This window comes from Vanacampus margaritifer, chromosome 1, assembly GCF_051991255.1.
Source record: "Vanacampus margaritifer isolate UIUO_Vmar chromosome 1, RoL_Vmar_1.0, whole genome shotgun sequence".
Lineage (NCBI taxonomy): Eukaryota > Metazoa > Chordata > Actinopteri > Syngnathiformes > Syngnathidae > Vanacampus > Vanacampus margaritifer.
Window position 1 is genome coordinate 23,543,574 of NC_135432.1, and position 15,578 is coordinate 23,559,151.

Here is a 15,578-nt window from a genome sequence, read left to right on the forward strand (position 1 = left end):
ATTGAAACCTCAACAGGGAACTGGAATATAGATGTGCAAATTATATCGTAGCAAAGATGAACATGTTCAAAATTTGATAGCTACAAGAAAAACTGTTTGCGAGGGTCAGTCGAACGTCTTAGGATAGGACTTAAAATAAATGCTGTGTGCTTGCATTAAATGTGGTTGTTTCGGCCAGGTTTATAATGTTACAATATAAAGTCCCCTATTGAGGAACAACCTTCAATGTTGTAAATTTATTTTTATTTCCATAAATTCCCATTTCTTTCTAAATTCACGGAATTTCGCAACCCTAACTGGTACTATTACAGGGATTAAGGTAGTTTATTATTATTTTTAAGTAGTTATATTAAGAATGGTTTTGGTTATTAGTCATCAGGAAGAAAAAACAACATTATCAATACACCAGGTATTGAGAGAGATATCTACAAAATCTACCTGTTCAAAAAGGTACATAGGGGCCTTTGAGTAGTGGCGCAGCAGGTAGTCAAAAACCAACAGCAGACGAGCCAGGTTGAGTGGCACAGCTTTCAACTGGCTGTCTCTGCTCAGTGCCACGTCAGTGATTGCCTGGGTGACCAAAGTAAGCACTGTCCATCTGCCACGTTCCGACAAGTTGTGGAAAAGCAAAAGAATGAGTTGAAGGTGCTCCACATTAAGGTCATCTTCTCCGTGAACAGCTCCCTGAACGGTGTGCTGCTTCAGCGTTCCCAAAAATCTATTTGTGAAAGATAAAGAGAACGATCAAACTAAAGTCTGTAGGTATTATTGAGGTTTCAGCGGCTCTTGTTGTTTTGCAGTAATGAGTCTATGGTTGGGCTTGAAACCCTTTGAAAATGTAACGGCATTGTTACCTTTCCCAAACTTTCATACACTCTGGCACATCGGGCTCTCCTTGCACATTGGCTTTGTGCTGCCAGATGAGGAGGAGCCTGGAGAGGACTGAAAGTGATTGAGGGTGAATGTATAAGGGCCAGGGACCCTCTGAAAAGGGGGCAACACCGAGTTGCTGAAGAAGGGTATTCTAAGAAAAGAGACAGAGCGGTAAAACTTCATATGTCCTGAAATAAATTCTATTAAAAAACAAAGTATGTTTCAGTGTAAAATTGGACTGTAGCGTTTGAGAAGAAATGGTTGCATGCAGGATTGTATTCCTCTTACCTGCAGGGATGGGGATGGCAGATCTGATGTCACTAGGGTGTGGTTGAAGTGATACAGAGCTAAAGAGAAGGCTTCATCTGAGGATCCTGAGGGGAAATATATACTGTATATATACACTGTATATATTGTAAGTAAACTAACAAACAGCAATAAAAAGAACTCAAATTCAGAGCAGCATTTTTGAAGCATACCTTTCACATCTTTGTCCACATCCTTAATAATGCTGGCTAATGTTGCCATGTGTTGCTCTGTTAGCGACACACTTAGGTAGTTGCGGATGAAGTTGTTCCTGGACTTGAGCATGGAAGTGGTAATGAAGTTCAAAATACTAGAGGCCAAACTGAGGAACTGGAGGGACAAACAAATTGACTGTACAATATGATCAACTTGGGTAGTGAAGGTCAAGATTTCTGGATTACAAAAAAAAAAAAAATCTCACAAGTTCTGGATCTTTACGGCCCGCCAAAATGTTGCCATTTTCGCTTGGATTTTGCTTGCTGGGGCTCTTCAGTCTTGGAGAGGTCTCCAGGGGAGGTGGTGGTGGAGGCGGTGGGGGGGCTACTTTGTCTTTGGTGGGTGAAATAGTCTCTTCAAACCAAAGTCCCAGGATGGGCTCACTGTCATCATCTGCAATGGAAAACGTGTGTCTATGACCACTTCATATAGCAATGCAAGTAAGTTCCCCAAGACTTCCCAAGTTTTTATGCCAAACTTAAGACTATCTCATGACGCCTACAACACTGCAAGTGGTGGACAAGAAAATGTAAATAGTGAACATTTACGGGTGAATATCCACTTAAAGGAGGAAGTAGTATATATGCTTGAAGAGAATAATTTGTCTTCAAGTTGCAATCATTTCAAGTGATAAACTTCAACTAAAGGATAGTGTCACTGTTCATTTAGTGTTTCCCAATTTTTGCCCACGATGATTCACTTTCACAAAACTGCAAATTCAATTATGCCCTAAATCATATAAGTGTTCAACAATGTAAAAAAGAAAAAAAAAGTGGTACACTACTGATTTTCATTCACAAATCACATTGGTTTTTACATTAAAAAAAAATTTTAACTGTTGATTTAGTTTTCAAGCACACGTTTTGTAAGGCCATGGATTTTTACACTACTACACCAAAGAAAGAAGGAACCAAAAGCAACACCCATGAAATGCTATAAATCCGTTAAGGAGGCAGTAGTAGTGCAGATCACCACTTGATTTGCATCCTTGGTTCAGGGTGTGTTGGTTTTGCAAGCATTGTTGTGTTTTGTGTCAACATGCATGAAGACAATGTAACACAATCTCTGTTAAAGGATGCAAATGAGACACACTACTTAAGTTAATGTCTTTCAAAAATGAAATGCATGAGATGCTTCTCTCTAAAAGATACAAGTGTTCTACATTAATCACCACGTTCTTGTTGTTTTTAGTTTTTAATATTTTGTTCTATTCACCTACATTGATCAATCAGCATTGACATTTTTACCGTAGCACACGTTTTACCGCAAAATCCTTCCATTAGGAATGGTTTTAACAAGGAATTTAAATTTTCTACAGCAAAAAAAATATGACAAAAATTTTACTACACTGAACTATTTCCTTAAACGTGTAAACAAATCAGTGTAAAGAAGCTAAATATAAACCAACCATTTAATCTTAGATTACATCACTATACGACTGGTTCTGACAGGGCCACCACAATATGGCTCATTGTGGCACTGTAAAACAGGCTTAATGTAGGATGCTGCAACAGCAGAAATTATTAAAACCCCAGCAAAGTATATTCTATTTTCTGCAGAAATTATGTCAATAAAGTAATATAAGACTTCCAAAGAGGCTGGCAAGATCTCCCATTTAACCACTTGATACATAGTGAACCTAGGAGAAAGATTACAAAGAAAGGAGTTACATGGTAAAATATTTTTGCTTTGGAATAAAACCAATTATTAATTGCTGACTACATGGGTACAACACTTAATTCTGCCAACTCAGTAAAAATTTCATCACCCAGATGGACCTAACCAATTTATATGACAATTTGTTGAGCGAGCATGGTCAAGAGGAGCAACAATTTTTGCCAAAACTTCGTGTGACTAGGCACAAACAGGATGTGAGTTTCTATAAAAGGTGTAGAATTGGGTAACTTAGAAAAATCTCAAATCAGGATGTCCACACTACAAGCAAAAATCGTAGGGTGATGAGACTAAAGGCCTAGATACACCAATTCGACGTCGGCCAAATGTTACACGCCTAATGTAACCCCCTGGCGTCGGCACGTTGCGTAGAAAAATGACAAATACACACCGCACCGACCGACCGACAATTACGTACCTTCAAGCGCATGCGCGAGAAGTAATTCCCCTCCATGCCATCGTCAGCGGTAATCATTATTCCTAAAGGCAACCGGAAACCTCTTTACGGCAGCGGGATATAAAAACGTAAACAATAGATACCGGTTGGCGGTTACTTTTTCTTTCACAATGTCCTCCCACGTGAATGAAAACGAAACCGTCCGGCTTTTTGCATAGTATCGTATAATGCTCTCATCATCAACTCTCGCTCTTGTGTGTTCAAAAAGATTAAGGCAGCAAAGGCGCAAGACAAGGAGAAACCGCACAAAATGGGCAAAATATCACACAATGCCGGTTTCTCTTGAACCAAAGAGACAAAGTCATCTTCCCGATCTTCTGTCCAGACAGACATTATACGTTCAAATGTGGAGGGTACAGCAGGGTGACAATCCGCAAAATGAGCAGGGGGAAAAAACTTTCTAGGCTTTCCATCAGTACTGTTTATCCGGGTTCGTCACTTCCTCTTCTTGACCCGTGCGCCGACTCAACATGTCAAATTTGCTGAAAACGCCCCAACGTATTCCAACTTGATCTGACTTTACGACAGTAATTTATATACTGATCAGACGGCGCATGCTGTCGGCCCAACGCTGTCCGACTCACGACATCGGATTGGTGTATCTAGGCCTTGACCCACCTCAAACAGACTCAATTTTCCTAACATTTACTCTACCCAGACTATGGAGTGAAGGTGGACTGTGGGACTGTGAATTGAATAGTAGCAAACGGCAGTACCTGTGCATGACTCTGGCAATCAAATATTGTGCCTCTCAGTTTTGGGCTTTAAGTGTGCAATTGCACATACAGGAAAAAATAATACGCAAGTTTCTAGCTAAATTGCAAACTAGTAGAGCTTTAAGTAGATATTCACATTTACATGCAACAGAAAAATGTAACTTATCAGGTGTCAGTGAGACGCAGCATAGTATGCTTAAGCAAACAGTACAAGCACAACTTGAATTCATTATATTCAAGAATAATACCACTGATTTCAAGTGGGTTCTACATTATTTTGGCACTGTTAATATTTTAGACATGACCCATAATGCAATGTGCATTTTAAAAAAATATATCACGAATGAAAATGAAGAGGTAACTGGCAAAAATTTTGTTTATGCTTTAAAAGAAAAATAAGGAGTATACAGTATGTCATAAATACAACGCTTATGTAGTCTGAACTGTCCAGCGAAAAGAGCAGATGTTGAAGCTGTACAAATATATATAAAACTTACCTCAAACAGCATTAACAATGGCGACCATACAATGAAAGGGCAGAAAAAAAAGGTACAGAAGCACAGGTTCTTTCCCATCAACACCCAGTGGGGTAATAAACTATATGCTAAGGACCCACATAATTAGACCACTGGTATTATCCTTTGAAGCACATTGAACCACAGATGAACCTCTTTGGCAAAAAATCTAATTTTAATAATTCAGCCAATTATGACAAATGCACCTTTCACATAACTGATATTTTGTCAAAGTTTCTTCCTCTGTGGCTCTTTTCTTAGCTAATATAGCTGTAGCTCATAGCCTACATAGTGAGACATACAATAACAAAATGAGTGTAGGACAGTGAAGTGTACACCAAGTCTTTTGACCTGAGGACAGAAAACTGCTGACCTGAGACACAAGCTGCACTTGTCTTCTCCTGTCTTCTCTCTGCTGAGATAGTAGACACTGTCAACTGCACTATCATATAGGGTGACTGGACAAAAATGTTAATTACATTTTTGTGAGTGTGCTGCATGTGTTTATCCTCCACACTGCTCTTATGTCATGACTGACCTATCCACAGATAGAGGTGAGTCAGGTGACTCATGGCTTTTTTTAAATTTTTAAACAGCTCCATATGCTGACACTAGCGCTAACACCAAACCCAGCCAATGATTTAATTTTGCACCTGCCTACAAGCTGTGGGGGAGACAAATCTGATACTTTGGAGGCAGTACACCAAACTTTAAAGATATTAACTAATTGGTCTATACAATGTTACAGCAGTTCCCAAGTTAGATCAGGCTGTGTTTATCTGTATAACAACTTCAAAGTTACATGTCCATTTACAATTAAGAACTGCTGAAGCATTACATTAATGATGAGAACTAGCCTTTAATTCAATAGCTCTGACTTCTAATGGACTAAAAGTATGTATAAATGCACTTAACTAGAAAGGGAGAGAAAAATGTCAAAATGCAATTCATCCATATTGGGCATTGTCCTTCATGTTTGAGTTGAGGTTGTTACAAAAGGTGCCAAGGACGCAAAGGTGTATCTTTTCTTATTTTGCAAATGTTATATATGCTGAATTTTGTGCTGAGGCTTACCAAGATGCTCAGCACAGTTTACCTTGGCTGCTGTCCTCTTCAGTGCTACTGAAGTCATCCTCATAGTAGGTGTTGGAATCAGTGGAAGCACTGGCATCACTGCTGACTGAGCCTTTTCTCTGGCGCTGGAGAACACAAGCCTGATGGAAGCAAAAGGTAATGCTTCTCAAAAATCAGTCAGTGCTCTCTTCAACACTGCTCTTATCACTTAACTTTTTACCCCCGTTATCTCTAGCTGGTCAAGCATCTTTTGATAAGCCATAATCACATTCATAGGAGTTAGGGGAAATGGCAGGATTCATTGACAGTACCTTTTTGTAAGCAGTGGAGAGAAGGGTGAAGAGAAGGTTGGTCAGGGGTACAGAGTCAATGAGCCTTTGGACCCTCTGGATGGAAGTGCTCTGTGCCATGATATTAAGCTCAGCAGGTGGACCATCACTTGCCCAACCCTGCAGGGGAAGAGTCTTAGGTAATGAATTGGTACCTATCTTGAAAATTCATGACAAAAGCAGTATTGTGAGAGCAGCAACTTACTCGATGCAGAGCCTCAACTTGTAAATCTTGGAAAAGTGATGTTAAAAGCTTGATGGCATGGTTGGCCAAGACCACCGACAAAACTCCAAATCCTTGGTGTCTTTGGAGAAAGGAAAAAAAATAATGCCATGATTGAAGGTTATAACTTCACGCACAATGCAGTTGATTGATGTGGCCACTCCCTGTGAGATGCTCTGCTGCTGATTCTCTATTAATCAACAACCAATCATCTTTTTCTATTGGATGTGGATATTTGAAGTTCTATTTCGTTCCTCCCAACCGCCAGAGGCGGTGCTTCAAGCGCTGAAAGTCCCCTTCGCGCATATGCAGTTAACATTCAGCGCTTAAAGCACCGCTTCTGGCAGTCAGGAGGGACTCAAAGAACCATAGTTACATTCGTAATGTTCATTCTTAGGAATGAAATCAAACATTCCATATGTATAAAATCTGTGGACATTAACAATGCTGAAGTAATTCCTTGTTATATATTTATCAAGTTCCATCACTTTTTTCCAATAAAAACCCACAAAGAAACACAGCCCAAAAAAAAACAACTAACGTTTATAAAAACAAGTAAATATTTATATCACATGCCCAGTCATTATTTACCCTTTGCCAGGACCCAACTTCGGTGACCCAGCTCCATCTTTGGTGCGTGCAGCAATATCTCGGACGCGCAAGGCAGCCAAAGGATCTTTCTCTTTGCCTTTATCTGCCAGGGCCGTGGGGCTCAGGTTAAGAATTAGGTATAGGCTGTTTAAAAGGCACCACGCACCAAGCAGCTGGAAGTTCTGATAATGCTACAGAACACAACACCAAAGCATTTAGTAAAACATAACATCAAACTGAAATTCACACAGAAAAAGCACTTTTTCTAGAGGGCCTGGTGCTCACCTCTCCACCAGCTCGACGAGAATTATTGATGGCTTGTCCAATCATTTCATAGATCTCCAACTGTGGGAAAACACAATACAGTAAACAGTCAAAATACACACCTCACAAGAATTTCTTCACTTAGGCAAGAGACACAAACATTGTAGTAATAAAACTCACACATTTCTGGACTATTGTCGCAGCATCATTTTCATAGTCCTCCTCTTTAGACCCTGACGAGGCAGAGCGAAGCTGCAAGCCACTTCCTACCTGTAGTATGGCCATGCAGGTAGCCACGCTCACACCTAAACATAAAAGGTTAATTTTCTCTTACATCTTTTTCATTTTACGTCACATGTACACATTCTCAAGAGGACAAGGATCACTTCAGTCATTGAACAAATATGCATTTTTTTTATAAAGTGTTTAATAACTGTATAACGGAGTACAAATTCATATTGTTACAATTCAATAGCAAGAAAAATCCTTCCCTACTGAAGGTAAAAGCACAAATGCGTTTGACTGAGTTAGGAAATGAATACACCAAACCACAAATCATAATATGATTAAACACCTCTGGAAACAAGTGCATGAGCTAATAAAACAATAGAGCCATTGGACAAGAACAGAAATGAGCATTCGCACCCCTTACAGGCTTCTGTCGAATCACTGCAGTGCTTTTATAGCAGTAGCTCACAAACTGGGGTCCGCAAGTGCCAACTTTGGGCTCCACAAAACAATTTGCTATAAATTACATTGTGTTGTATCACTTTTTTAAGTACATACTGTACCTACATATGAAGTAGGAAGTGGAGTGCCAATAAATTAAATAAATACGCACCATTCACATGTAGAAAGGCCTGTCTTTCGACGGACAAAGTTATTGAACCCACACTTTAAAGAACATGTTTTACATGCAGACAACTCACATTTTCAAACTGTCTGAGATCAATAATATAAAACGATAAGTCAAAAGTGAATGATCTGCTTACCAGCGTAAAGACAACTCAAAGCCAGGACAGTCATATCCAGTAATCTGCCTGGTGTCAGTGGCTCCAGTACAGGCAGAGAGAGTGTGTCCAAAGCCATAGTTACGTCAATCACCAGTGAATGAAATCTGAGTAAGAGTGGGTTAGCGTACATTCGTTATTTATTCACATTAGATAGAAACTGACACAAACCACACGGCCCAAATAGTGTAAACACTAAAAAATATGCACAAACACAGCATACCCATTACGGACAGCTGTGGCATCAGCTACTGTGGCAGGCATGATGAAGAAAGAGTTTGCTGACACAGCATCTTGGAAACGGTTAATGTAACGTAGAAAGTAGGGCAGGTTGAGACACACTCGAAGCAACTTCTCAGATCCACCTGAGAAGGCAAATGAAGAGGAACCTCTTAAACAATTTGTACAAAACTGGCATTATCAGAAGCCACTTTGACAAAGTTTGCACAAAACTGAAAACGTAACCTTGCAATTACTTCAAATTGTGGGAAAAGAGTCTCTGGTGTCACACTTTCCCCCATTTAATTTTATTCAGCCGCATTCATCCCTCGCTTATTCTTCTATTATTACATTGGTTGCTGGAAAATCTGCCAGTCAAGTTGAACCCCTGATCATCAATTACTTAATTACATTAAGAATTTAAAAGTCAATATTTGTTTAGAAAAGAAGTTACACATTTTATTGGCATGTCTTATGAGTAACTTGCTGTCTGCAAAATGTATATTTCAACCACATCATTTTTTGGTTAGACATTCTTCCAGTTATGTTCCCATTCAATTTTGCAGTGAATCCTCCTGACACAGATAACAGTTAAAGTGACGGTGTGTAAATGTTCACAACTAGATGTCGCTATATCATAGAATGCAGACAGATCTCATGCATTTCGAAGCACGCACACTATATTGAATCATAAGAGATCACACTTCGCAAGGCTACAACCAATTCCTATTTTGTGGCAGAGAACAAACATCTCGGCGAGCGACAAACTTGCAAGCCGTTGTGAAGCCTGTCAAGCTACGCCGAAAGACAGAGTGAGCAGGATTTAGCCGCAGCAGCTAATAAGAGCAGCTAGTAGGAGTTAGTCAGAGCCATCAGCCGGAGAGGCTAAGAAGAGCGGCTAGCGGGAGGAACTAGTTAAAAAAAAGAAAAAGTAAAAGCTTGCAAGAGCGAAGCAGAAGGTGACAAGCGGCGGGAGCCTGAATCACTAGACTCAGCGATGACCACCTGCAGGCCCCCAGGTGTGGAAGGTAAGCGATCGACCCACTGCATCACCGGGACTAACTAGCGGTCGCAAAATTGTCATTCCGATATCCGTAGCAGGAAGATGGCATAAAACATGTCTGCCTTCTAAAAGGTCCGCCGCCATCTATAATTAGTGATTACTAGACTAAGATAGAATTATTATTTTTTTTAATATATGCTGATGTGATAGAATAGATTTTTTGATTGATTAAATGAATTATTAGGGGACTGGCTGCGTTAGGTCCCCTAAAAGTGGACCTAATGAAAAAACAACCATCCTCTGGATGCCCTTATACTGTATCAAAATATTTTTGGGTGAAATTCTGCCTCATTGTAGAAATACAGGGTCTACAGGATGGTCTACTGTAAACCCAATTTCAAACGGATGGATTTTGGTGGGCGTGGCCAAGGCTTGCCTGATTCCAAGCGCTTCTGTTTACAAAATGAGTTGGGCGTGGCCAAGGCTCTCCTGTGCCACCTGCTTCAGTCTACACATTCTTTCATGTCTGCACCTGAGAAATATTGATAGGCTACATGCTTTTTTTGCTCTTCAGTTACAATAGATGGTCAACAAATGCCACCTTAATATACAAAATACTATTACAACATGCATAATTAATTACATTATTCTCTGCTTCGCCCGTCTAGGCAAACTTGTTTGCCGTTTCCCACACGGCTGTCCTTTCACAGAGCCAGCCAGCTCGCAGAAGCTGCTCGGTCGAGCGGCGGTGGACCTTTACAAGAGAAAAAGCGGAGGTCCACGCTTGGCTGGTGGTGAGACCAGCCGGTCCCCGCTCTCTCTCTCTCGTGAAGGCCCCCCGATGGCGGCGCGGGGCCTACCTCATTGCTTCCGCTGCCTTGCTGCCGAGCGGCTTCTGCAAGCCAGCGGCGCGGGGCCCGCCTTGCTGCCAAACGGTTTCCGCGAGCCGGCTGCGCGCGGTCTGCTTCATTGGTCCCAATTTCCCAAAGGCGTTTTAAGTTTATACTCACCCAGTTCTTGTAAGCTTGACACATTCTGAGAGACAAATGCATTCTTCATTTTGGCCTGAACAGCTTGGTCAGACGTCTGGTCATCACAATCACTCTCAGCCTATAATAAAAATTTTTTTTAAAAAGTAATCAGAATTACAACAACAAAAATTCATGAACGTAGAATAAATCACGGACATCCTCCAGTTGTTCATGACACAGTGTGCATATTTAGCATAAAACTTTACCTGCATGTGTGCTGAAGGGGCCAAAATGGTGCTAAGGTCGGGGTTAAACACTGAAGTTAGCTGATTAAAGAAGTTCAACTGCACTTCTTTATGACGCAGTTCTGGGTTCACAGCACTCGGCGCCTCCTTCTGATCCTCTACTGTTAAAACAAAAGCAAAATTGGCAATTTTAGAGTTGTGATATACAACCTCATCATATCGTGGGATTATTGGGACAGTTTTATGGACAATAGTAACAATATTGCCCACTGGCTAAAAAAATTAATAATCTTGTCTACAAATCGAAAAAAAAAAAAAAAAGTTGTGCTTTACCTTGACAAGTTTCGGGAACAACTGAGGAAGGCGGCAGTCATTGCTGAAACTAATCAAGGTAAAGCACAACCTTTTTTTGTCTTAAAAAAGAAAAAACACAGGATAACATTGCCCACTGTAAATGACAAAAACAACCCACAATACAAACATGACTGTCCCTCTAAGTCTTTTTGTGAGCATTAAAACCACTCTTACCATCAGAAAGGGTTTTAACTGTTTGAGGCAGCTTAGCAGACTTCATCATTGCAGTGAACGTAATAATTTCTGTACGGTCCAGTCTGCTACTGCCAGTGCAAAGTCCTTTTATTAGAAGAATCAAGTGTTTCTGCAAAATAAATAATGCATAGCACAATTTGTTTGGAAGGCGTGGTTGAATACATTGGAGAAAAAAATCCCAAAACAACTCAAATAATTCAAATACAAAATGAAAGTAAACTGCCATTAAAAGGTAAATTTGAGTTACAACATCCTGAGTGGCTGATCTCACCTGTGATACTGCACATGCTTCATCTGGGTTCTCCAGGCGCAGCAAGGAGAATTCGATAAGAACTTTGCATGCTGCAGCCACCGAGAGCAACTGATTCCTTGGTACTAAAAATAAATAAATAAACAAACAAATAAATGGCCTCAAAAAATTACAAGATTTTTTTTCTGAAGGTCATCCATCAAAGACGTTACAGAAGCAGTGTAATAGTGATTACATTACAGAACATGGATGATACGTACTTTGCCCACATACTGTTGTGATGTAATGTGCAGAGAGCGCCACAAATGACGAGTAGAATGGCTCATACTGCTTGTCGTGATGAAGAATGTCTGATTCACTGTAAACGAAAAGTCAAATTATTAATTACATGTTGGATACAATCATTTGACTAGAACATTGTATTGGCTTTTCACTCAGTCTCGCATTTGCACACACAGATACCTAGGACTTCTCAAAGTTGTACTTGTGTGGCAATTACAGCTAGATTTAAAAGGGAGAAATTATAAGGATGCTTAGAGTTTTTATTACCATAACCCCTTTTTGCTTTATGGTATTACTGCTGTAGTTCATGAATTGATTCAGTACCCATTTAATTCAGACTTGTAGTGAGTGAGTGATAAATTTGTATGGACAGTAAAGTATAGAGATGTCATTGATCTTGATTGTTGATCTAATTAAAAAATTACAAATGTTTTAGAATTTGCTAATTCAGTGTCAAAAAAACACATGCTATGAAAACAATAAATATATAATAACCTCCACTGCCCCAAAAGTATTTGAAATTCATGTAACTACGAAGAATTTGAAATTCCACGTTTATTTTAAACTTCTACGACTCCACAGCTAAACTGATGTCCCATGTTTTTGCTGCGGTATCATTTGACTTCCGTATCGATGTGCTTTTAGTGGGTGTAGTATCAAAGTCAGATTTTTGGTAGTGTGACAATAATAACCCAAACAATTTCATGTTTACCAAGAAAACACACCAGTGTAAAATAGTGTAAAAGCATAACTGCCCAAGTCAAACTCTTCTAAAAACAACAATAAATAAATATATACATTCGACAAACACAATGAGCACAGTTGCCTCATTTCAATCTTTGCATGACTTGAATCTAACAATCTGTCAAGACATAAAGCAAATAAAGAATAGTAAGAAAAATGACTTAGGCAATCAGACAACTAGACTAATGATATGTTCTTATTTTAAAAAAGAAAAAAAATTATTTTTAATCAACATTAACAATGTCTATCCTGCATTTCTTATATCACCTTAATTGAGAAACAAATGCATTCTATTTAAAAGATGAAAACATTTCTAAGTGACCACAAACTTTTGAATGGTAATGTATCTTTTCAAATGTGTTGAATTATTGGTCTTAAATTAATGTCTGTAAAAGATTTGCTCCTAGAAAATTAGGGGGAGAGTTCAGGGTGCCCACCTACTATCAACACAAACACACATATTAATTGGCATAGAGTAGATAACATGCTGAAATGTCACTGCGGTGCACACATGCTAGTCTATAACAGACTAGCCACCTATTCAAAACCAACCTTAAACATAGTCATGTATGTGGCCATTTCTTCGTCACGTTATCCAAACCTTTTGACAGGCCCATTTGCTAGCTTGATTAGTAATGTTTGGTTAGCTAGCTAATGATGAAGCAGATTTTTCTAACATTTCACAATAACGTTATAAAAATGTTTATTCGAGCACGCATTAATGGGCTCATGTCCAACAGTATACTGTGGTTCGAATAAAACTAAGTGCCAAGTTAGGTTAAGCTTAAAAGCATTGTAAGTAGTTATGTTAGCTAACGCCAGCAGCTGCCAATGCAAGTTAAGCTCAAATAGCCGCCTAGATGCTAACGTTAGCTAAGCAAATGCTAAGTGGCTGACGTTTCGCCATCCAGTTTCACTAGCCAGGCTACGTTAGCAGGTTAGCAAACCAGCGCACTCCTGGGTGGATACGACCGGTGTTCGTGGAAATGCGGAGCCGCGACGTGCTGACACGCGGCCGCTTACCTGTTAATAATTGATCCGATAAGCTGCGGTAGCTCTTTCGTTTCAAATGCGGTGTAAGAAGCCGATAAAAGCGGCCGTACCGCCGCTGTCCATTCTTGTTCCCCATTTCCTCCGCTCGACGCCATCTTGAAATCCCATAGAGAAAAAAGCTAGTTAGGAAGAAGAAACTGGGTGCGTAACTTCACAGGGGGCGCTGTCAGCCAGTAAATGCCTCACGCCAAACTCGTTGCGACCGTTCGACATTTTCTTTCTTTCACTTAAACCCTCGAAATCACGTCACAAAACGTCAGATATTACGTTAAATGCGATTCGGTCCGCCCAACTTTGATATTTGTATGTGTCTTGTTTTTTGTCAATGCAACATAAAATTAGAAGAGAAGGGCTCAAGTCGCAAAGAAATAACAGCGGTAATTACTACGCAGGGACAAATTAAGGTTGATTGAAGGACTCAATCTGTAATGTTTTTTATATACAGATTTAAGTACAATATCTCAAAGAGTTTTTGAAATAACGCCAGATTTGACGAGCGGAAAACGTCATGACTGGTAGTGTCTCGTAGATACCTAATTTATTGGGCTGGCCTGTTGCTTCGACACGTCAGCTAGACCACCATATTGGATGTGGCGGCTCTGCCTCCAACCAGTTGTTCCAATTTCCCAACCACTGAAATTAACATATATGAAATATGAGACATTTGGTCAATTTTGGCTCACTGAGACCAAATACAGAAAACCCCTTCCCTTCTGACTTTCTTCTGGTTTCATTGCGGGAATGTATGCTGCTTTAAATACATCCACTCATCATATTGCAAAAGAAAGCAATCAGGATTATCCAAATCCATAAAGCTGGTTATAGGGATCCCACAAACTCATTATTTTTTTATGTAAAAAATAAAATAAAAATTACAATGGAATTTCTTAATTAAAGGGGAATATTTAGTGTCGTTTGTAGATAGTTAAGCAACAAAATTCGCCTTTTTTACCCATCTCAGTGACTTACTGTTGACTGAAAAGGAAAATGACATCACAGTTGCTCAGGGCTCAGATAACGAGTCGACCAATCACGGCTTAGGTGAGCCAACGTCACTTGACAAACCCCAGGAAACAGTTTTTTTTGTTTGTTTGTTTGTTTTTGTTTTGTAATTGAACAATTATACACAAACAAACAAGGCACTCGTGTATCATCAAATGACAAATTACTTGACACAGATTGAGCATAAGCATTCTAACAATATAGATGAACATAGAAAGGGGAAAAAAACAAACCCAAAAAATAAAATTCAAAATTTAAAAAAACACCAAAATTATGTTTATAAGAGGAATTTTTATAACAAATCAAATATTTCCAATAAAACTAAATGAAGGGCTTTTCTATCCATAACCAATTTCAAAGATTTACCAAGTAGTAGGAACGCATTTTTCCAGTCGACACAGTTTTGTTTTGAAATATCTGCACTTGTGAATAAATAAAATTCCCTAAAAGCAACAGAACGTTCAAAGCAAATTCTAATTTATCATCTTCCTGAAACACACCAAACAAAATAGACTGTCAGCGGGAAATCAAGATTTATTTATTTATTTATTGTAACCAACTCCTTAAATTATTCCAGAAGGAATGTACTGCATTGCAATGGAAGAAAACATCAAAATCTGATTTTCTACATCCACATCACAGAACACACAATTATTTACATCAAAATCAAACCTCAGTCTTAAAAACTCATTTGTCAGGAAACGGGTTTAAGGTAAGCGTTCTTCATGTACTCTGCCTTTGACATGTATCCAGGCAGAAAAGGAATGAGACATGCCACATCCAATATGGCGATCACTTCGACTTAGACCATAGCGAAGTATATATGTGTAGGCCAATTTTGCTGTACTGTACAAAAAGCGAATGTGTTGACGTTTGGAAGAGGCTTTCGAGTCGTGTTGATGCAACCCAATAATGACGTATACTTAATGTGTTTTTAGAATAACTGTTCTGCGTTTTGTTAGTGCTCGTAAAACCTCCAAACTATAGGGGGCACACGTCTCGCGAGACGTCC

The 15,578-nt window shown here is 39.4% G+C and overlaps 1 protein-coding gene across 10 annotated transcripts in view; it reads right to left on the reverse strand.

The window, feature by feature from the left end:
• Positions 1-13,701, reverse strand: part of ubr4 (ubiquitin protein ligase E3 component n-recognin 4) — a 49,061-nt gene extending 35,360 nt beyond the window's left edge. For 5 of the 10 annotated variants that reach the window (XM_077585265.1, XM_077585263.1, XM_077585262.1 and 2 more), the window contains exons 1-20: positions 13,535-13,701; positions 11,746-11,843; positions 11,507-11,610; positions 11,215-11,344; positions 10,708-10,847; positions 10,481-10,580; positions 8,472-8,613; positions 8,231-8,355; positions 7,419-7,543; positions 7,260-7,319; positions 6,975-7,165; positions 6,366-6,465; positions 6,143-6,280; positions 5,854-5,971; positions 5,131-5,172; positions 1,601-1,788; positions 1,353-1,509; positions 1,162-1,247; positions 855-1,024; positions 439-718 (exon numbers count right to left, since the gene is read on the reverse strand). In XM_077585265.1, coding sequence (XP_077441391.1) covers positions 439-718; positions 855-1,024; positions 1,162-1,247; positions 1,353-1,509; positions 1,601-1,788; positions 5,131-5,172; positions 5,854-5,971; positions 6,143-6,280; positions 6,366-6,465; positions 6,975-7,165; positions 7,260-7,319; positions 7,419-7,543; positions 8,231-8,355; positions 8,472-8,613; positions 10,481-10,580; positions 10,708-10,847; positions 11,215-11,344; positions 11,507-11,610; positions 11,746-11,843; positions 13,535-13,659 — 2,619 coding nt within the window. In that variant the 5' untranslated portion in view covers positions 13,660-13,701. The remainder of the gene's footprint in view (positions 1-438; positions 719-854; positions 1,025-1,161; positions 1,248-1,352; positions 1,510-1,600; positions 1,789-5,130; positions 5,173-5,853; positions 5,972-6,142; positions 6,281-6,365; positions 6,466-6,974; positions 7,166-7,259; positions 7,320-7,418; positions 7,544-8,230; positions 8,356-8,471; positions 8,614-10,480; positions 10,581-10,707; positions 10,848-11,214; positions 11,345-11,506; positions 11,611-11,745; positions 11,844-13,534) is intronic. The other 5 variants (XM_077585268.1, XM_077585266.1, XM_077585267.1 and 2 more) reach the window with 2 other exon arrangements.
• Positions 13,702-15,578: the final 1,877 nt, after the last annotated feature.